The 21,948-nt window shown below is 44.3% G+C and overlaps 1 protein-coding gene across 6 annotated transcripts in view; it reads right to left on the bottom strand.

Moving 5' to 3' along the window:
* Window positions 1–2,006: 2,006 nt before the first annotated feature.
* Window positions 2,007–21,948, bottom strand: part of ADIPOR2 (adiponectin receptor 2) — a 44,668-nt gene continuing 24,726 nt past the window's right edge. For 4 of the 6 annotated variants that reach the window (XM_083859747.1, XM_083859748.1, XM_083859749.1 and 1 more), the window contains 6 exons: window positions 11,542–11,661; window positions 9,552–9,723; window positions 8,936–9,122; window positions 7,687–7,874; window positions 6,302–6,495; window positions 2,007–4,766 (listed from right to left, as the gene is read on the bottom strand). In XM_083859747.1, coding sequence (XP_083715873.1) covers window positions 4,635–4,766; window positions 6,302–6,495; window positions 7,687–7,874; window positions 8,936–9,122; window positions 9,552–9,723; window positions 11,542–11,661 — 993 coding nt within the window. In that variant the 3' untranslated portion in view covers window positions 2,007–4,634. Of the gene's footprint in view, window positions 4,767–6,301; window positions 6,496–7,686; window positions 7,875–8,935; window positions 9,123–9,551; window positions 9,724–11,541; window positions 11,662–11,857; window positions 11,963–13,357; window positions 13,681–21,948 lie in introns of those variants that run through there. The other 2 variants (XM_083859752.1, XM_083859751.1) reach the window with 2 other exon arrangements.

Here is a 21,948-nt window from a genome sequence, read left to right as displayed (position 1 = left end):
GTGTCACACACCTTGACAGCATCACACACCTGGCAGTGTCACACAGCCCTGCCTTTCCCTGGCTCACAGCTGGGCACAGAGCAGGCTCTGGCTACACCTCCAAGTGTGGCCTCACAGGCATGACCTCATTCCACACAGCAGTGGGAAATCAGCCCTGCAGTTACAGCAGCTGTTTGCAGTTGGGATCAGGCACAAAAGGAGGCTGAGCTGGCCAGTGCAGGGGCTGCCAGCCTCACTGGGGGCCATCCTCACACCAAGGGAAAGGACAGGGAAGCCCCACACCAGTGATACCAGGCAGAGCCCCCAGCTGCTCTGCTTGTGTGTCTGGGCCAGCAGTGACTTTGTTCAGCCCCTGGCAGAGGGGCTGGAGCCTGCTGTCACCTCCTCCTGCCCAGCCCTGGGGGACAGTGTCACTCTCAGGCTGGCAAGAGGCTCCCTGGCAGAGGCAGCAGTCCCAGCCTGGTGTCCCTGCAGGTGCAGGAGGGGGAGCAGAGCCAGGACAGAGCCCCGGGCTGGCAGCACGGCCAAGGGCCAGCAGGGAGGTGGTGGCAGTGCCTGCTCCCTCCAGGCAGGGCTGGCTGCCCGTGCCAGCAGCAGATGTCACCCCACAGCCCCGTCTGCCAGGGCCAGCCTGGCCAGACAGAGAAAACATCGAGCTGGGGGAGCCCAGTGCCAAGACAACTCCCAAAACACAGGCACGGGTTGGGCAGGGTAGAGGTGAGAGCAAAGCCAGCCACTGGAACTGGCTGGGGTGGCATTTTCCTCTCTAAGGGACACACACCACTGCTCTGGGAACTCAGCCAGGGCAGTGATTTTCCCATCTCATTTACAACCAGACCAGTTTTTATGCTGTAAAGAGACTCTGTGCTCAGTGGTGCCACTACAGAGATGGAGCTGCTGCTAAACGAGATCATGGTGAATCTCCAGTGCATCTCCCAGCTCAGGAACACCAATGCTGCTGTGGTTAAAACATGAATTTTACTGGAGAAAGGCAAAGGTGAAGCTTCCAGAAACGCCAGAAAATTTCATCACTGTGAGGGTGGTGAGACACTGGCACAGGCTGCCCAGAGAAGCTGTGGCTGCCCCAGCCCTGGAAGTGTTCAAGGCCAGGTAGGTGTGGTTGGAAAGGTGTCCCTGTCCATGGCAGAGGGGTTGGAACTATGTGATCTTTGAGGTCCTTCCTTGTACTTCATTTATTTCCAGCTTGTTAGAAAGTCAGGCCATGGCCTCAGACACTCACCTTGATTGCAGCACTTTAATCCATGCTCAGGGTATTTGGCAATGAATGAAGCAGAACATGAACACAACTACACACAGAGGAGGTGGGACAGGCAATTTTATCCTGCCCAGACAACTTTTAAATATCACTCTGCTTCTGGAAACAGAATAAACCCAATTCATATTCAAATGTGGCAGCTACTTTTAGTGTAATTTGTGTGAAATCTGATACTGACCTTCTCCATGTTCCTTGAATTTGCTTTTCATTAAAATAACAGTAATAACAATGGCAATAATTCTCCATCCTGAGACATCCATCAAGCTGTTGAGGTCATTAACAGGAGCTGTCTCTCTTAGTCACTGCAGCTCCTGAGTGAAGGAGCTGACAAAAAGCACAGCCCAGCTGTGGACACCCAGACCTGGTGTGAGCCAGCACAAGAGCAGGATTAGGTGTTATCTTTGCAGGCAGTTCCCAGCCCTCAGCTGACAGCCAAGGAACAGCAGAAACTGGGCACAGGCTGCTCTGGCCACCCCCAGCCCCTCTCCCTGCCCAGTCAAACCCCACTGGTGCCAGCCCAAACCTGCACACCAGATCAATCCTCTCTACATGGACACAGGGTGGGAGGCATTTCCTCTGCACCAGGAATTTAAGTCCAAGCCTCCTGAACTACTTTTATCTCAACTCACCTAAAATTTTGCCCATGACCACCAAAGTCCCCAGCAATGAGCCTCTCCTCCCCCAGCTCTTGTGCTTTTGTCCCCTCAGAAAGACGCAGACCAGACAATAATCAATTTGGTTCTTTTATTAGCAGAAGTTAAGAATACAGCAAGTAATAAGATCCCATCTTATATGGAACCATCACCAGAGTCCCCAGCCATCAAAACCCCAGAATGTGCTTCATTGCTTCCAACAGTAAGCAATTGTTAAAAAGAAATATACTGAACAAGGCCACTATTTAATGGGGAAGGAAAGAAGCTGTAGGTCCTAACTATTCTATGGCAATAACCTGCACACAGAGCAAGCAAGCCTCTGACTGCTGAGAGTAAGGCATTCAGGTGCCAACCTGGGAAGAGTTCTCAGCAAAAGCTACAGAAAAGTGCACAGCTAGGTTGTTTTCATTGGAACACACAAACTTCTTGAACAGAGAGACTGACTGGGTTAAGAATAGCAGGTGGAGTACTGTGTTTTTGTAATAGTTCTGTGCTGTTAGGACCAGGTTACAATCACCCTTGGAGGAGTGAACGTGGGATGACCCAGGATGGAGGCTGCTGCTTCTGCTGGTGCTGTTCAGAGGTATCCCAAAGCACCTTCCAGCCAGCTCTGATTCTGATATGTGCCACACCTGGCTCAGACACTCTGGGCACCTCCCCAGCCTTGTCTGGGGTGCCAGTGCTACCAGCCCCTACCTCCATGAGAATACTGCCCTTTCCTTCATTTAACCACCACAGACCTGGGATAAACTCCTTCCAGCCCTACAGGCACCCAGTGTCAGGATCCTACTGGGAACACATCCCTCTAAACTTGCAGCACCTCCTCCTGCAGCTGGCCTTGCTCCACTCCAGGAGTGAAGCCTTAACTCAGCTTCAGGAGGGCATTCTGCTTCTACCTGACTCCATCAGACAAAGCAACTCCCCAAAACACACTGTGACATCCATGGGGAGATCTCTGCAATCCATCTCTTTCTCCTGAAGAATGCAAACTGAAATTTGAGGGAATCTAAAAAAAAAAAACCAACCCAACAACAAAAAAAGCCACCCCACACAACAACCACCCACCCTTTACCTTCCTTGCCTGTGAAATACTGCATGGTATGAGCTGTTTAACTCATCTGTGAGAGAGGTAATTGCTCTGAATTTCCAGCTAAAGCCTCCAAGCAATACCTGTGCCATAACAAACAAACTGTTCACGTTTCACCTTACAACTCCAAAGATTCTCCCTCAGTCTGGCTTCTGACTGGGCTCCAAAGCTCAAGCTACATCAATTACACAGGAGAAGGGTATTTACCTCCCCTTATATAGGAGGTGTGTCTGCTCCACAGCAATCCAACTGAACTCTCAGGTTTAGGCTTAAGAAATACCAGCAGTCCCACTGCTAAAGCACAGATGGAAAGCAGACCTAAGGACAAAAAGAAATTAAAAAAAAATAATAATAAAAGGAACTGCACTGGGCTGGTTAGGGATCTATTCCTCCTAAAAAGAAAAACCTGCAAACTGCCTTGGCATATGGAGCCTGACACACAGGATGGTGATGTGCCTGAGGTCTGCAGTGCCTGTTAACTCCAAGTCCTGGAGCACACAGCTTCCTCTTTCCAGCCCACCTTAACCCCACCTCTGTTTCCCCTGACATGCTCAACGACCTCCTGACAAGTCTCTTGCCATCTCCCCTCAGAGCAAACAAAGCCAATGACAACCATCCTGTCCCTGGGGCCTCTGGCTGCAGGCAGGCACTGATGGAGTTGGACTCTTTGCCACTTCTCACGCATTCATCCCACCACGCTCCAGCTCCTGGGATGGACCTAAACCAACCAACTGGAGCATCCATGTCCCCATGGAGCATCCATGTCCCCAGAGCTCCCCCTGCACAGGGGCTGGGGATGCAGCTGTCCCCCACACCAAGACAGGGAGCAGATGCACCTTTCCACTTTGACTGGAGCAAACCCATTTGCTCACACTGTGACCTGGATGACAGCAGGATCAATCCAGCCTTCAAGACCTTTGTGTGCATGTCCTGAACCTACTCCAGGTGCTGGCCAGGACCCCACATTGATGCCCAGGGCATGCTGGCCACCAGGAAAATCGACAGGGCCAGCGTGCTTCACTCCTGGGAATTTTACCTGGTCCTCCTGCAATCGTTTGTTTTGTGCAAAATTGAAACAGTGTGTGGTACTTGCATGTTGCATTCTTTACAAAAACCCTTTTCCCCCCACCCATTTTTTAAAACATTTATATAAATTTTATTTAAACAGAAAGTTAGAAATCTTATTTACAATTTGTTTTTTTCTCCCAAAACAGCATCTAAAATCAACGCCCAAACCCTCCAAGAGGATATAAATTTAACCTTGACATTTTTTTTCTTTTTTTTTTTAAAAAAAGGAAACTGCTAAGCTATCCCTCCCCAGTTCTACAAATAAATATGGCATTGAACAGAAGCCGATTTGGAAAGGGTCCTCTGTAGCTCAATCTGTAGATCCCAAGAATAAATTAGGTTTTCAGAATTTCCTGGTCTTCAAATTGATTTATTCCATTGCTTGAGGTATAGAATTTATCTCGGTTAGTCAGAATCCCCATGAAGCTCCACGCCTCATCAGTTGAAACTTGGATTCTTCTTAGGTATTCCTGTTGCTAAGTAGCCTGGATGCTTCACAGCGGCGGCGGCGGCTCCTCTTTTGGTTGTGCTGCGGGGCTGGGGGCGGCTCCTACTGCATCCCGTCCTCCTCCGAGCAGCCCCCGCCCACCGTGAAGCGGAATTCCTGCAGGTTGGACACCCCGTGGAAGTGCACGAAGGCGCCGGCCACCACGAACACGTGGAACAGCTGGTGGGAGTGGAACTGCGGGAAGGAAACAGCGACCTTCAGCCCTGGGGCAGTGCTGGCCTCAACCTCACATTCAGCTGGAGTACACAGTAACATCGAGCAGTGCCTCATATTCAGCCTGGAGTACCCCAAAACACAGAGCACTGTCCCATATTCAGCTGCACAGCTCTCCAGGTTGGTATGGCAAAGCCCACCCCTCTACTGTCTTTGGCAAAATAATAAATTCTCTGCACGCACACACACATCGCCCCTCTTCCCTCCAGAGTCATCTGAACCAGCTGGTCAACCAAAAAAATGGGCTACAGAACTGCTGTAACTCATCAAAGGGACTAGGAGAATTTCTGAACTTTAGGCAAAAGGCTTAAGCAGGACAGTTTTAAAATTAGTTCTTCCACAGGACACACACGGGTCGTTCATGGACAGAAAGGGTCATCTCATAACCATAACAGGTACAAACTCTGCCCTGGTCACAGGCATAAGTTTTACCAACTTCCTGCATTCTGGTATTTTATTTCTCTATCAGAACAGAAAAATGTGGTATTATATTAAAACCTAGAAACAACTGGATGCTGTGAATGAATGCCCAGGATGTCACTAACTGGAGTAGAGCAGAATGAAAACTGTGAGGGAGCTACATGACAAAGCATGCCCCTGTCTGAGGGAAGCCATATCAATATGGATAATATTCCTACAAATGTGTATTTGCAGGCTGCATGGGAAGCTTGGAAAAGAGCTGGTGGTACACCAGTGCTTTTGGAGCTTAACTTATTAAAGTAACAAACAAACCAGGCAAACTGGTGCTGTGCACAAGCTGCTCAAACAACTCAGGTCTCATTTTCACTTTTAGTCTTCTTTAGGGGTCTTAAACTATCCTAAAAGTGCAACTACTGTGGCCTTCCAAAGGTCCACTTCCCCTCATCTCTACTCTTGCTCCACCTAGCTCCTTTCCCTGCACCTTCCCCAGGTATTTCTCCTCCAGTCTTCACAATTCTTTCCCTCACACCAAGTTTCCTCCACTCACCCACTTCTGGGCTCACCCCACTATCCTTTCTCCTGGGCCAGAGATCCCCCAAAGCCTACCATCTCTGTCCAAAGCCTACCATCTCTGTCCAGCATTTCCACTGGCTGTACAAGATGAGGAGCCAGACATGGGGAAGATCCCAGAGAACACAATGAACATCAATGAAATAACCATGTACTGCTCTCTAGAGAAACAAGGTAAAGAAGTGTCTTTGCAGGATCCTCAACACACACACACACACAAATGTTTGCAGCCCATCTGTTTAAGCTAACCATGAATGTACTGAGGTGAATGTGCACACCAGCAGTTACTCAGACCAGCCAGGCTGTGACAATTTGGGAAGAGAGGCACCAGCTAAGCCAGGCTCAGAGAGCCCAGAGCCTTTTGGCCCCTTGAAGACCTAATTGCTTCTGGTGCAGCAGAGTGTGATACTCGCAACGAGAAAACATTGACACGACATCCTTCAAGGCTCAAGGGGAGCCAGCTTTCAAAGCTTTCAAATCCTGCTCCAGGCCCTCAGTAGACTCACCCAGATGTCACACTTGCCAGGGAAGAATCTCTCCGGGATGCGGGCAGCATAGAGTGCAGCACCAGTGATGTACAGGCATGCCATGAGTGCCAGCCAGCCTATCTGCCCCATGGTGGCTGCTTTCAGGAGCCCCTCAGAGATGACAAAGTGCAGGGTGGGAATTACCCCACTAAGACCCAGACCTAGAAATACTCCTGGGAGGTAAAGAAAATGCGGGAGAAGTCAGGTTTGTGGTGGCAAAGGGAGACAATGAAAACACAAAAGCTACGGAAGGAAAACTCAGCATTTGCCAAAGCAGCAGAGAGGTGACAGCTCTTGAAGCTGCAGGTCCCCAGAAGAGATTTATTGGAAAGGAAGCTAAAGAAATGCACAAACTTCCTTTATATATCAGAAGCTACCCAGTTCTGTGTTGCAGCAGATAATTATTTGTCTGGAATATTTCATTTAGTGGCTGTGCCTGCAGCTGCAGGGTATGTGAGGCCAATTCCTGCTCCCGGCCTGTAGAGGGAACTGAGTCCACACAGACCGAGCCTCACTTCACCACAGCGGCTCAAGAGCAAGACAAGGAGACACAACAAAGAGACTGGTTACCACATCCTGCACAAGTACTCCTAGGAAACAGAAAAGCAGCATCTGTGCTCATCTGATCTGCCATATAAGAGAACGCTGCTTGTTTGTTTAGATTTTAGCAGCGAGGACAGAAAACTTGTAAAAACAGTGGGCATGGGGGGAATATTCATGTCCTGTACAGAGATTTTAAGTTTGGAAAGCTGAATGCTCTGAAGGTACCCAAACCTGTCCAGGAAATCTAGATTTACTGTAGGCAGCATGTGCAGGTTAAGAAACAAGAAATATTAGTATCCAACCCAGCTGTGTGCACATTCCATAGCTGCCCCCTAAAGCTCTCTTTCTTCCTACCTCAGAATGTGAAACCAAATCTGGTTTTGTTCTTTTGATGATGTGAAGAGAAAAATAAGTCTTTATCTTAACTCTGTGTTTTAGCCAGGCAAATCATTCAGATTAATTCAATCATTCAATGATTTGCTAATGTTATAAAAAAGGCACCAGTACTCATACACACACCAAGCAGTCAGACAGTTTTTGAGAGAGCAAAGCTGCTGGATGCAGCTAGAAATCCTTTGCAGCACTTTTCCTACTGCGTGTGTTACTGTCCATTTCAGGAATGCACTTCCAGGACTTGCACCAGCCCTTATCTGTGCATCCAGCTGGGTACAGTAAATGCTGAAAGAAAACCCATCAAGCTCCCAATTCAACAATATTAGGCCTATAAAATTTAAGCTCTCCTAAGTCTTCCCAAGGTGGTTTTTTCAAGTGGCAAGTAGGAAAGGCAGTCAAGAAGCAGAACAGTTAACTCCAGGTCTTACCTGCCCTTACACCCCGGTATTCAGGGGTGGCAAACATGTCCCATTGTGAGACAATTATGGCTGCAATGCCCAGGACACAAATCACAATCAAGTAGATGAAGCAAGGCTGAGGGTTGCAATAGAAGGAGTAGTACAGCCACGGTACAAAGCTGCCCATTATGAGGAGTGCAATGCCAGAATAATCCAGCCTAGAAGAAAACAAAAAAAATCAGTGACATAAGAAGCGTGAACCTTTGGAAATCCTCACACCCACACAAATCTTTAGTAGAGCAACTGTCTACTTCTCACTGCAACTAAATTACCCTCAGTACTGCAGCTAAGGTCCTGATGGGAACTCTTCCACCTCCAGTAATGGATCACCTTGACAGACAGCCAGGAAGGCCAATTTTAAGACAGTCATCAGCAAGACCTTCAGCAGCCTTCAGGCCAAAGTTTTCCGATGAAAACTCACATTTTAGTTTCAGATGAGGAAAAAAGCAGTGCAAGAGCCCTCTAAAGACAGGGCTCAGTATGTTCTGAGAACACAGCCAAGGCAAACACTTCAGCATCTGACAAGAGTGAGTTAGCTGGGCATCAGCTTCAGTGACCACAGTGGAGTAATGCTGCAATTTTTCAACCACGCTGGTTTTTTGTTCACCCATGTAAAAAAGGAAATCTACAGCCACTGCTTTTTACCACGCCCTGACAAAATACTCCTGCAAAAGTCAGTGGAGTTGATTTTTCAGTAGGGGATTTTAACTGCTGGGCTACTCTAGAGGTGGTCTTGCAGATTACAGAATCCTAAACTGAGCAGTCTTAGGAAATATCAGATATTCAGCAGCCAGCCAAAAAAAGAACGTGCAGTAAAACCAAAAGACCAAGACATCTTGATACACACTGTGCAACTGTCTTACAGAAGTTTAAGGTTCAAAGTTAGTCAGAACAGCTGAAATGACAAGAAGTAACTAGAAATTCAAAGTCCTGCAACTAAGCTCAAGGCATATTACTTACAGCAGCAAGATGCAAGAACCATGCCTGCCAAACAGCAGAAAATGATGGAGTTTTAAGACTCAAATGACAGCACAAAAACTCATGCTGAAACAAACTATAATTAGAAGAAGCTGCCTTAAATCTATGCTCAACTCTGTTCCAAAGTACATGCAGTCATGAAATGAACAACTCCCACACTGGGGCTCCATCCAGGCACAAATCCCAGCCCTGTTTTCCCACCTGTTTCCTATTTGGCCTGCCCTGTTCTGCAGGCACTTACTTGGAGAAGAGCCGGGAAACACCTTCTGAGTGGCAATAAACTGTGTGGAAGAGCCATGAGAAGGAGAGGCAGAGGATGGCTCCCAAGAAGAACAAGCCAACCACCACTTTCTCCTGCACAGGTGCTACGAAGGACATGTTTGGCCGGAACATGTAGAAGATGCCCAGACAAAGGAAGAACACGCATCCTGAAAAACAGCAAGGCACAGAGGTGTCAGGTTCATGCATACTGAAAGCTTTTCTTTCTAGAAGCATCACCACCTTCCCTTCAAGGCTCTCACAAGTTGAAACCACTCAGAGAAGCTACAACATGAGCATGTTCCTGTGGCAAGAAACAGTTTGGCAATCCCAATTAACACCTCCACACTTGGGAAAAGAAGGATCTCACAGTCATTTACTAACAATCAGGAAATGTTTAATGCATTTGTTTGTATAGAATGCCATAATTAAGCAAACTCTGATGGGATAAAATTAGGAGAGGGATAACCAAGCTGCTAATTGAACAGGTCACTAGTGCAATGACAATGCTGACAACCCCACAACACTTTCTATCTTGTTCTCTTTGAGAGCAATGAAACCACTGGAGGAGATTTAGGATCAAAGCAAGCTGGGAGTACCCAGGAGATGTGTCCAGATGTTGCCAGTCTCTGTGTGTATTCTGAAGATGCTCTTGAAGCAGGCCCTGAAGGAAGGCATGGGTGGCCTGTGTCCGTGCAGCAGGTAGTCGTTGTCCTTCAGCCAGTCGGGCAGCACGTCGTGGGGAATGACTCTCCACCGGCCCTCCCACACCTGAGGGGAAAACACAGCACTGAGAAACAGGGAATGGAGCACCAGCAGTGCAGGGAATAGCCACAAAACACACATTAGTGAAAGTGCTGGAGTTAACCCATGAGTGCACTGAATGGAAGTGTGTTGATGGGACAGCTCTGGGGAAAAGGTTTTATACCTGAACTGTCATGCTGAAGTCACTGTTCCCAGTTCAAAACTACTGCTATGAACTGCACCATCAGAGAAATACTTCAGCATTCCATTGGACAGGAAGGCTACGGGGTGTTTTTACTGCTGATAAAGAAAAACCATTTAATTCACTTCCATGTCCTGTTATTTTCCAGGCCACCTTCTCCATTTAACTGCAGAAGCCTACACCTAGTTCTCTCCAATAAACAAATAAATAAGCCTGTTCCTCCACCTTGGCTTCCTCCACAAGAAGACTGTCTATCTGCTAGCATTTGGGGCATGCTAGCAAAAGAAGCTACCCATTAGCACTGACAGGGGCCAGAAAATGTGAAAGAAGAGTCCAACCCCTTATTCAGGTCGAGCAAAAAATGCTCCCAAGCTCACAAACAAACTGTGACAGAGCAGTCAAGGCAACCAACAGACTCATGACTCTCAATTCCATGTGATTTCTTCTTTAAAGGGAGAGAGAGGGGGTTTGTGCACAGAGCTGTTCTTGCAGCTGGCTCCAGAGGAAATAAATGTGCACAGATGTTCCAGCACTGCTTCAGGCACATGGAGGCTCCAGTGTGGCAGCACCCCAAGGGCAGGGGGAGCAGGGAGGTGCTTTATGTACCGGGGCTGTTCCTGCAGGGCTCCTTGGGCTGGTCGGCGGGCTAGAGTTACAGGAGCAGGGCTGAAGGGTCCTGAAACACTGAGTTCAGAAAGCTACATTCTTATTTCAGTTTCAACAACAAAAGCCAAGAGTTTTTGAATCAATTCTCCACACTCGTGCACGGAAGCAAAACAAAGCCATTCAGAGTAAGCAGCACAGTTAAAGGCTGGGTTCTTAAATGCATTAAACAAGGAAATAACTGGTTTAGTTCATGAACAAAAAAATGTCAGTTGAGGTAGAAACAGAAGGAGGGAATTCATTTTAAACAATCCACCCTCCAAAATATTTTAAAAGAGGCGAAGATGCATAATAAAAAACCCCAATGAAAGCAAAACCAAAATGACCCATACACAAAAGACCACCAAGTAACCATGGTTCCTCTGTAAAAAAAAATCAAAAATAGTTCATAAAACTGGCAGGAGGCAGTGTAATAAGGGGCAGCATTCCTTTCAGTGAGAAAGGAGGGTCAGAGACTGACACAGCTCAGTGGCTCTAAAAAGTAGCAAAAACTGAGCCAAGGTCAACAATTACAAAATCTACAATGGATTTATTTACGTATGGTTTCAATACAGCATTGTTTTCACATCAGGGACAAAGCTTATTCTACAATAGATGAAAACGGTGCTGGAAAAGCAAAATATTTGCAAATCTGAAGAAACCTGGTCAAATGACCTTGTAAGTCAAAGTGCCTCGAACCAGAAAGGCTTTTGTTCTGCTTTGCACTCACAGGTGTTTCTCAAGGGACACACCTGAGTTGCATGATCAGCTCTGGAGTCTCAGAGGTAAATCCTTATTGTCCCATGCCCTGCAATTTAATCCTGCATGACAGACAGATGCTGAGCAAGTGCAGTATTGCTATTTAGAACATAAAATGCCCATTTGGGGACAAGTGAGAACCTCCTTTCCCTCACATTAGCACTGCAGTTGCCCCAAGTACAGTCTGCTGCCCCCTGGAGCTTCCTAAAAAAGGAAATTCAGCAGTTTCCACGTGCCCTTACCTTACACACAAATTCTTCCATTCTCTCCATGGCATGGTGGGCTTGTAGAAGAGGTGACATAGCCATAAAACCTTCATCTTCTTGAGGTGGCTCATCGTTGTGTTTATTACCCTCAGAACACTGGAGGGGAAAAAAAAGAACAGAGAAAATGCTTTGTAGAAAGGTGAACAGAGGAAGGTGATGTTGTTTACCCTACAAAATTATAATCTGAGGTCTTGGCAAATAAAGAAGTCTCTCCTTGCACGGCGCTGAGAAAAGAATTCAGAAGAACAAGCTAAAAAATGATTACATTCTTAGGTATCTGAGAACAACTCACATGTCTAATCCATTCTGCATATGTTTCCAGCAGGTTTGGAAGCCAGCAGTGCTCCTCTAAGTCATGCTTCATTAAATCCCAGATACGGAGTCTGAGGCTTGCAGCCTCCCCACCTCTGGGGAAGGATTACTCCCTATTTTATGTTTCAATGTCACTGTGCTGGTGTTAATGCCTCTATAATGTATCTGGCATTTCAGGGTAATAAAAGGTAAGCCAAGGAGAGGAATCCCTTTACTTTGTTAGAAATGTTTCTCCTCGATTTGCAGTCCAAATCTGAAAATCTATTCTGTTTAACTGACACTTCTGTTCAGCTTGTAATCCAGTACTGGAATTTACTCATTCCTTTGATTTTTTTCAAGGCATTTCAGAAACTACAACGAAACTTCTGCCAGTCAGACAAAGACAAGTTATCAAAGAAAAGCAGTAACGGGGATCAGAGTTTTAACCAAGTTCAAATAAAGAGAAACATTCATTTCCTCAGGGTGTACCAAGGGAATTATGAAAACTAAAATAATCCGCTGAGCTGGGATATCAGGCTGGTACACATCATTAATAACTTTACAAGGAACAGTTTGGTATTTTCTGCTCTATCATGACTTATCACATCATCTGCATATTTTGATACACTCTAGCTTCCCATGGAGGAGAAAAGCAGGGGTCCATGGAAATTCTACATTCCTCTTTGCTTCCTGCAATGCTCATGGCCCATCAGAGACTCCAACCAACACTTCAGCTTCCAAGGTAAACAAACTGGAGGAAGCCAGGAAGGAGAGAAGGAGCTTTTTGCACCCTTCAGGCTGGATGCAGAGAGCTGCCACACACCCCATGGCCACGCCAAGAAAGTTCCACACTCAGCACAGAGGGAGACTGGCCTCCTCCACATCTCCCAGAACATTTCCCCCTCCTATTCCCACACCATGGTTAACAACATTATTAAAATCAAGATGATGTATCAATAATACCATCCAAAGTGACTGAGAATATAGTATATAACCTCACTTACTTTATCTGCAGATTATTATCAGTAATGTTCAGATTAATATCCTGAATTTTCAAGCCAGGGATGGGAGCTGGCTCTGCATCTGTCCCATGTTACAGCTCTCCTCAGTGTCAAGTCTGATTAACTATTTCTGTCAGGTTAACTCAATAAGCTGCTTAAAATTCTCCTTTTTGAATAAATAAAAGGAGATTTCTTCCAGCCTACAGAGAGATATCTGGAGCCTTCAATATTTTGGGGGGTTTTGACGGAGAAATGTCATGTTCATACCTGTTCTGTACCCAAGTCCTGCAGTAGCCACTGAAGCTTCATCTTTCAAAGAGGTCCCATCCCAGTTCTTGACCCAATTTTGCTTGCCCAGAATGCATTTTTTGGTATTTAATGCACAGTGCACATCTTTCAAGTTTTATGTATGAGCCCACATTTGTCCAGTCTAGGAAAACTTGATTGCCTAAACAAATTTTTTTGTAGATAATCCCATGTCCCTTGTACTGTCTACTCACCTCCATTTATCATTCCAGGGAGCAACTCCTCTGAACAATATCTTGTATTTTACAGCAATGAGTGATATACTGACCAGCTCTAAGCAGATCCTCCAGCAGAAAAAGACAGTATTAAATACACTCACTCTGCCTAGGTTATCCCATTAGTCCTATTCAGAAAGGCACCAGGCAACAGCAAGATGCAAATTTGTCTAATATCCTTCTAAAACAGGCACAATTCCTGCTAGACACAGGAATAAAAAACAAATTTGGGTTCATTCTGACTCAACAACATTCACTGAAATCGTTTCCCCACACTGTCAATTTTACTGGCTTTTCCTGCTAATGGAGCTCTCCAGGATTCTCAGTTTTCAATATCATAAATAATTAACTCAAGGTCACAGAAACACAGAGTGGGGTGGGTTGGGTTGGAAGGCAGCTTTAAAGATCAACCAGCCTAAGTGCCCTGCCATGGAGGTCTGGAGAAGATGCTCACCATACTCTGCACAATTTAGAAATCAGAAAAAACCTTTGGTTTCCAAGAGGATGCCTTGTGGAAAAGCAAGGCTGGCCCTGAAGTTCCAGTGCATTTGACAGAAGCAGCACTGCTGTGGCTTTTAGCTGCTCTACAATTCCCTCCCCCAGCAGCACACAATAACCAGCTCAAATGGGGTGAACAAGTCAGTAACCCTCAATTTACACAACTGGCTGGACTGAAGGAAAAAAAGGTCCCTTAAAGAATCAAAGCCTGTATTCATTGCAGTCTGCACAGTGACTCAATGCCAAAAAATGTTCATTTCCCCCTCTGCACATACTCCCATTTCTAGAATGATGGGAAGGCTTAAATTTGAACAGACTGTAAAGCTTGAAGAGCACAGCTATTTCTGAGCTAGTCCAAAATCTTTGCATTTTGGCCCTGTGCCTACAAACAAATCATTACTGAGCTTCTTTTGGTGATAAAAGGAATTCATATCATATACACAGTCCAGATTACTGCCAAAAAATGGAATTGATTTTACTATCTCCTTCCTGCCATTAAACTGCAAAATTAGCATTCAAGGGAAGAAAACTGAGGCTCAGCTTTTAAGTCCTTTTCTTGCTAAGGAGGCAAAAGGAGGCCTGTTCTGGAACACCCATCCTCCCTTGACTCCTTCCTGGAACATTTCACTGGGAAGAACAGCAAACTGGGTTTGTTGAAAGCCACAAATCTACAGTGGAAGGCACCACCACCAGCAGATTTCACTTGGAAATCTGATGGAGCCTGTTGACCTTCAGTTCTTAAGGCAATGTCTGAAAGGAAAGAATACCACTCTTCTGCTCAGAAGGCAGATTGTAACTTTTCCACTGTCACTAGGTCCTTCATATCTCAGCACTCACATATTTTCTCCTCCTCAGCTGACTGTATCAGAAATTCAGGAGTAATTCTAGACCATAACAACATAAGCACATTCTTTTAGGACACATTTTCTAAGTCCTGCCCACAGAATCTCATTCTGAAATGAGAAACATACAGGGTAAATAATATCCATTGCCTAAAACTGTGCAAGAAATGAGAGCCTAGAAGAAAACTCTGATACTCCCACTTTTTAATGAGCTATGGTATACCCTGAATTAAATAATTCAAGAATAACTTTTGCCTTTGTAGACCATAGGCCAAAGGGATTTTCACTGGGCTGATGCCTCAGATGTTTCACATCATCTAATTTACTCAACTTCTTTTAAGGCAGCTCAGATTTGACTAAATAATTCTGTGAAGCCTTCAGAGCCTTTCAGAGTATCTTTAAATAAACCCCCTGGTTTGTAACGAGCAAACTTGTTACAATCAGCAGCTGTCACTCTCCTGCTGAACACATGCAGCAATGCCTACCATCAGTCTTTCACATTAACCAAAAATCTTGGCTTCTGGAGACTTACACTCTAAAAAGTCTGGACATTTAACTCTATAGAAATGCCAAGCAATCGTTCTAGTTTTATTCCTACCCCCTTTGCAAATTCACAAAATGTTAAAGCTACCAAAAACCAGTATAGGTACATGTGAGATGGAAATTATCCATGTATAATGGATAAACACAATCTGAGTTGAGTAACGGCACCAGAGGATAAAATAAATCTGAAGGACAAGTGAAAATATCCACAGGAACCAGCTTTACTGGTTTATCCATATTCACTGTATTTCAATAAGTGTTACAGCTTCTTTTGTGATAACAGTAACAAACTAGAATGTAAATGAAAAAGGAGAAATCAGACTTAATTATATGACTTTGTATAGAGAACCAGGCAACACACTTCCAGGGACAGATCATCACCTAAATGAGAATTGCAGAGCATATTTTGGTAGGGATCAAAAAGGTTTAATACCAAACCCAAGATTCAGAGCACCAGAGCAAACAAAGGGCAAGAAACCCAAGAGCTCAATTGCACAGTGCTGATCATTAAGTAAGTTCAACAGTAAAATTTCACTTTTAGAGCAACGGCACAAAAGGTAAAAAAAAGTTTACATTTAGTACAAGAATTTCTCATCTGAATGCAGTCCAAAAATGTCAGATCACATAGCCAAAGATCCTGTTACAGAGAAAAGTGCAGTAAAACCTGCTCTAGTAAGTGCAACATACTTCTCTTGTCTACTACAACAGCTTATCCTTCTCACACAGACTAACAGTTCCTACACTATCACTCTCAAATCTGTTAACTGACACGCTGCTTAACAATGTCCTCACTATGGAAAACCCTGTCAGAAGTCGTCATAATTGCAGAAAAAAGTTTCTAGAAACATTTTTCCCACTTCTGACTGAGTTATGTCCAATGGACTTGAAGCAAAGTGCAGTTTCTTGATGTCAGTTTAAAGATTTCTAGAAGGTTTCAGAGTTTGCACACGACTGCTCCTTGCACATGAGACAAACAAGTTCTGGTTCACCACTTCAGAAAGTGTCACCAATGTTGTCATTTGAGTGTGTGACCTAGAAGATGAATGAAATCTGAATGGAGCCACCTTTTACTCTAAAAAGTGGTCACCATCTCCCTCTCTGCCACCTTTCAGTGCCCATCCTATGTCCCAGCAGAGACCAGCAGCTCCCAGTCAGCTCCCCCCAGTTTATGGACTGGGTTCCATGGTTTGGAATATCCCTTTGGCCAGTTTGGGTGAGCTGTCCTGGCCACCCTCCCTCCCCTCACTGGCAGAAAAGTCCTTGACTCAGGGTAAGCACTGCTTAGCAACAATTAAAACATCAGGGTGTTATCAGTGTTACTCTCATTCCAAATCCAAACCACAGCTCTGAACCAGCCAGTAGGAAGGAAATGAGCTACCCTAGTCGAAACCAAGTCAACTAGCATCTGTAATAAAACTCTCCCAAGCCCCAGAAAGGGCACAAGTCTTCTGCATTAGAGTTTCTTCTCAGACAGAGTCATTACTCAGTTACCCAGGAGTCTAACTGACCATGCACATACCTATGTAGTATTAAGCTCTGGAGTTAATGAACTCCCATGTCTCAAAGTTCAACTGTCAGTGATGCCAATTCACCACCAAGATGTCAGCAGTGCTCTGAATCTACCATCAGCAGGAATTTTCAGAGCATGATGCAGTCAGAATCTGTTCTAATATTCCTGCTTCCTTCAGCTGCTGACAGACACTCCCCCACTGCCTTCTTCATCAGTGCCCTGACAAAACTCTGTGCCTTGGAAGGGACACAGGCAAGATGGCTCAGAAAAATCAAATGTCTTGATTAACACTGAGTCATGCCATATTATATGACACAGTACTTACACAGTTTTCTTCTTAAAACTCAAGTTACAAAACATATGTTGCTGCATTTACAATACCACTGTTATCCCCCACATTAAACCGAAGTCACAAAGTCTAGACATGACTCTGAGTTTTTGCTCTTGTTTATCTTGATCTCATCAGATGAATGATTAATAGTGCTTAACACGACATTCAAGTCATTTTATGTTCCTTGGGGCAGCGTGCCAGATTCAGTAATTCGAGAGCTTTCAGCGTAATGGCCAAGATACGTTCAAGGCTATAATATAAAAATGTTATTTCTCTAATCACAGTTCTGTAACATCCCTTTCAGCTGGCCAGATTGCTTTTTTTCCAGCAGCAACTCCTCTGTGCCCATTCTGCCAACTGACCTTTTATCAACCAGCCTTTTGTAAGGGGGAAGCATCAATAAAAGTGCTGCCATGCCACTTCTCCTAAAAGCCTGTTGCACAGTTTTCAGAATTTCATCAACTTATATTCTTTGGGCTATAAGAAATTAACTGGAAATGAACAGCAGCATAAAACTTTTCCTGACTTCCCCTAAGTCCTGCACAGACCGAGTTATTTCAAAAGAACAGCTTTGTCCTTTAGAATTCACATTCTCCCTGACAAGCTTATAAACACAGCCACACCACCATTTCCAAAAGGCTGACCACACCCACCCCCTAAGCAGAGTGTGCAAAGCTGCCTTTGCTGTCACTGGACCAAAAAAAAAAGTCTTTCATTAGCACAGTGCCAAAAACCCTTTAGGCCTCTTGGTCAAAATGTCAAGTACTTGGAGGTTCCTGGAGTTTTGTGTTTTCCTTTTGTAGGTCACCTTCTTATGAAAGATACAGTCCATTTAATAGAGCACTTGAAAACAGCTTTACACAACTGGTCACGGGTGACTGCTTGCTGGCACTCATTAAAAACAAGCACTAACATTCAAAACTCATTTAGCAAATAGTCCTAGGACAAAGTCACATTTTGGTTTCAGCAGCCATGCAAGAACACTCTGATTAGAACTATTAAATATCTTAAGATGATAAGGGTCTATTGAATCTCTGAGCAGCAGCAACTACTGATTTTTTCTGTCAGTGCCCAGTATCTCCCAAGGCCTCAATGCCCACAATGTGCTCAGCAGCAGTTTGGGGCAGAGCCTGTAGAAATTGTTTCTACTGCAGAAAAAAAGTCTCCTGTGCCTATTTCTGCTCCTCTGCCATTGTTAATCCCGACAGCAGAAAAAGAAAACAAGCATGCTGGGCTTATGGAAAAAGAAATGCTCTGTTACAAAAATAAACAAAGAGAGATTGAAAGTGTACTGCTGAACTTAACAGCAGAGTCAATCAATCTGCAACAGTTGGAGGAGGATGCAAGTTAACCCACCAGTACAACACTATTTTTTTCTCTTATTTCACTGTAAAAGGTCAACACACCCCCCTGCTGCTGCCCAAATCAGGCAGATAGGATCTCCAGGAGAACAAAGGAATCTAACCCCTGTCCAGGGAAACTGTTGTGCCAGTGAATTATAAACAGAACTACTCCCTCTCTCTCCCAGTTTCAACACAGAGCACAGCAAGTTACAAAACCTGCTGGCAGGCAGCAAAGTGAGCACCAACACAACACTTCCCCTCCCAAAGCACAGAAACGCCCCACAGGAACAGGGCACAGCTGAAGGCAGCTGCAGCTCAAAGCCATCACCCAGCACAAATCCCTTGGGACTTGAGGGAGTTTTCTGGGAACAGAGCAGATGCAGGGAATGTTCCTGCATGTTCCCAGCCTTCGGGCACTGCCCAGGCATGGCTGACTGGATCACCAGTTTGTCTTTTCTGCACTTTCAAGCCCTGACAGCCTGTTCATAACCCAGGCACACCAATAGCATCTGACCAACTCAGGCCTGGAGAGCTGGAAACCATCTCCATAAACGTGTCCCATTGTCTTCACACTGTCTAAGTGGGAATATTTGGAGATATTCTGCTCTGTGTATCCAAAAATGTTTTTTCTGTAAAAAAAAAAAAAAAAATTTACTATATTCAAGCACTTGCTTCAGTGACTAGCAGTCTGAGTGAAATTGTGAAATTCACATTACTTCCAGTTCTTAGAACAGCAAGTGAAGGAGAAATGCAGATGTTAAGATCTTTTGATCTGAAGCAAAATGTCAACCCACATGCTTTCAAAGAAAGAACATTTCTTCCCAAGAGTTGCAAAAATGAAGGAAAGGGAGAGGTGATAAATCTACAGAACAACATCACTTGAACACAATCAGCTTTAGAACAAAATGAAATGTGCTTTGGTGGGACCTCAAACTTGATTTTAGCAGGCCTTTTCCATTCACACTCTACCAACAAAAACCTGCAATTGATGGAGGAAGAAAGCAAACACAGAAGCAAATGCCAAGATTTTAATCAGAACCCCAAAGAACCAACAGGAAAATGCCAGACTGAAAAGAAAGTTGAATGGTTTGAAACTTGCACGTAGATCTACAAAGGATGAAATTTCACACAACCAGAATTTACAAATATTAGCTCCAGGAAGACTATTCTTAAGACTCCAATGTCTCCCTTTGACCTTCAAGACTTCACCTGTCTTTTTCACTGTCATGGACCAGAAAGTCAAGTAGACAATTCCATTTATTTACATGCACTCTTCTGCAACACCAAAAAGTCTGTCTGTGCTCTGCTTTTGTAGATAATACACACTTCTGTAGCAGAAAAGGCTTTGAGTAACTTCTATGATTCAAGTTAAAAGACTTGAGTCATTTGCTCACCCTCAATTACTCTAAAAACTCTCTTTTGTACCTGAAATTCTGTTACATCCTCCTGCCTTCCTCCTTCGAGTCACTTTGGTATTTATGCTCTAGAAAGACTCCTGCAGGTACATGGAGATATCATTAAATTTGTCAGAGCTCAGCTAAATTCTCCTTTCAAAGCCCACACTCCCTGAAAAGCAATCCAGAGGAGTATTTACCCAAATTTCTCCTGCACATTCAGATGGCTTGAGGGCTACACAAACCTCCTCCCAGAACTTTACTGTGGGTTATCAAACACTTCAAAGCAACAGGTTGAACATTTTGGTGCCACGGGGAACAACTGCACAACAGCTCAACTTCGTGAAGATGAAAGGGATCATCATCCAAGCAGGGAAAACCCGAGGACTAGAACAAAGGCAAAAAAAAAATGTTCTTTTGTTTCCTCCCTATCAGTGACAGGTTAAAGTACAAAAGGAAGGAGTCAAGCACAGGGTTTGGGGGCTACATAAAGAGCCCATTCATCACAAGGTAAGAAGTCAGCTTAACAAAGTCACAGCAGGAGAGATTTCTCCAGGAACTATCCCTGCTGGAATTACAAAGGCAGTTAAGACACAGAAACTCTGGGACAGGAGAAAGGATGCTGTCCCAAAGGCAAGGCAATCCAGGATGCTACAGGAGGGAAGCACCTGCTGAAAAACACTTTATCAACATTTAGTCTAAGCCAGAAAAAGGAAAAAAGGTTTGCTGAAGGAACGAGAAGAATTATGCAGCTTGATCCTTTTGTCATCATCAAATGTTTATGGTGCAGACAAATGGTTATTATCTGTCCAAGTCACCACTCACCTGCCACTACACTAATTTCATCTTTAAACACAGCAAGATGGGCATCCAGCCCTTGAAACTGGTACTGGGAACAGGGGATGATCTATGGAAATAATTGCACTCTAGGAGAGAGCAGAGAGTTATGGAATAAAATACAGACTGAGTGGTTTGCGTATAAAAAGGATATTGATGTTATATGGTTTGTATCTTCTCATAGCAATTATTATAAAAGTGGCAGATTAACAGCACTGGCAGAAGGATGCAGCTGTGTTGTTATTATTATTATTGTTATTATTATTATTTTGAATAAGCATGTTCAATATAGCTAGTAATTCTTTGCTACATATATCTACTGAATGCCACAATTTACAGAAAGCAGGATTTTAATCTTTAGTTCACAGCTATGCAACCACTCCAGGTAGATTACTGGTGCCAGAGTCAAACGCCTCAGAAAAAAATCTTTTAGGAGTAAATCTTATTTGTTAATGTCATCTTCATTTTCCTAGCAAAAAAAAAATGCTTTATTACTTATGAGGACCAATATTTTGGTCCATCAAAATTAGAAGTACAGAGTATACAATGCAAGCTGTGAGGAAGATGGAAATTAATTCTGAACAACATAATGACATGCTTCCATGCCTTGCTTCTTAGAAAAGACTATTAAAATAATTCATCAAAAATTCATCAACTACTACCTCTTAAGAGCTCAGGCTGCTTAATTCTACAAGTGCAGCAGGAAGTGGATATACAAGTAGGGAAAGGAATCTTGTATAGGAGAGTTTGGAGAAGATTTTATAGAAGTAAAGAGCTGCAATATAAGCAGGGGAATAGGAGGCAATGGGAAAATAATGTCATATTATCACAGGATAAAAATACACATATTTTTACACTAATACCTCAAGTCTTAGGCTCAGAACATTTTAGAATACATATTTATTATGATGAAAGCTTTTCCAAAGTAGAAGCATTTAAAAGCATATGAAATGATGATGGTTGTACTGTCAAGACACTCCACAGGCCTGATCCAGCATGGAATGGTTCCCATCAGCTCCATGGTGGCTGCATTTAGCCCTGGAACACTGATGGAGTGGGCACTCCTCGAGATCTTTTATCAGGCTGTGTTTAGCTTGAGTGCCTGAGCACCATTGCCATCCAGCCAAGAACAACATCCTTTTATTACTGTTATCTAAACATGATATCTAAACTCTTCCAGAGCAGAGCAAAACGAGGCTTTTGAACTTTTTAAGGCAGGCTAATGAACTGATAGGTCTCTCTGCTGAGACACTTGCACAGAGCCAGAACTGC

This window comes from Zosterops lateralis (genome assembly GCF_965231275.1).
Source record: "Zosterops lateralis genome assembly, chromosome: 4".
In the NCBI taxonomy this organism is placed as follows: Eukaryota; Metazoa; Chordata; class Aves; order Passeriformes; family Zosteropidae; genus Zosterops; species Zosterops lateralis.
This window is presented reverse-complemented; position numbering and strand designations above follow the sequence as displayed.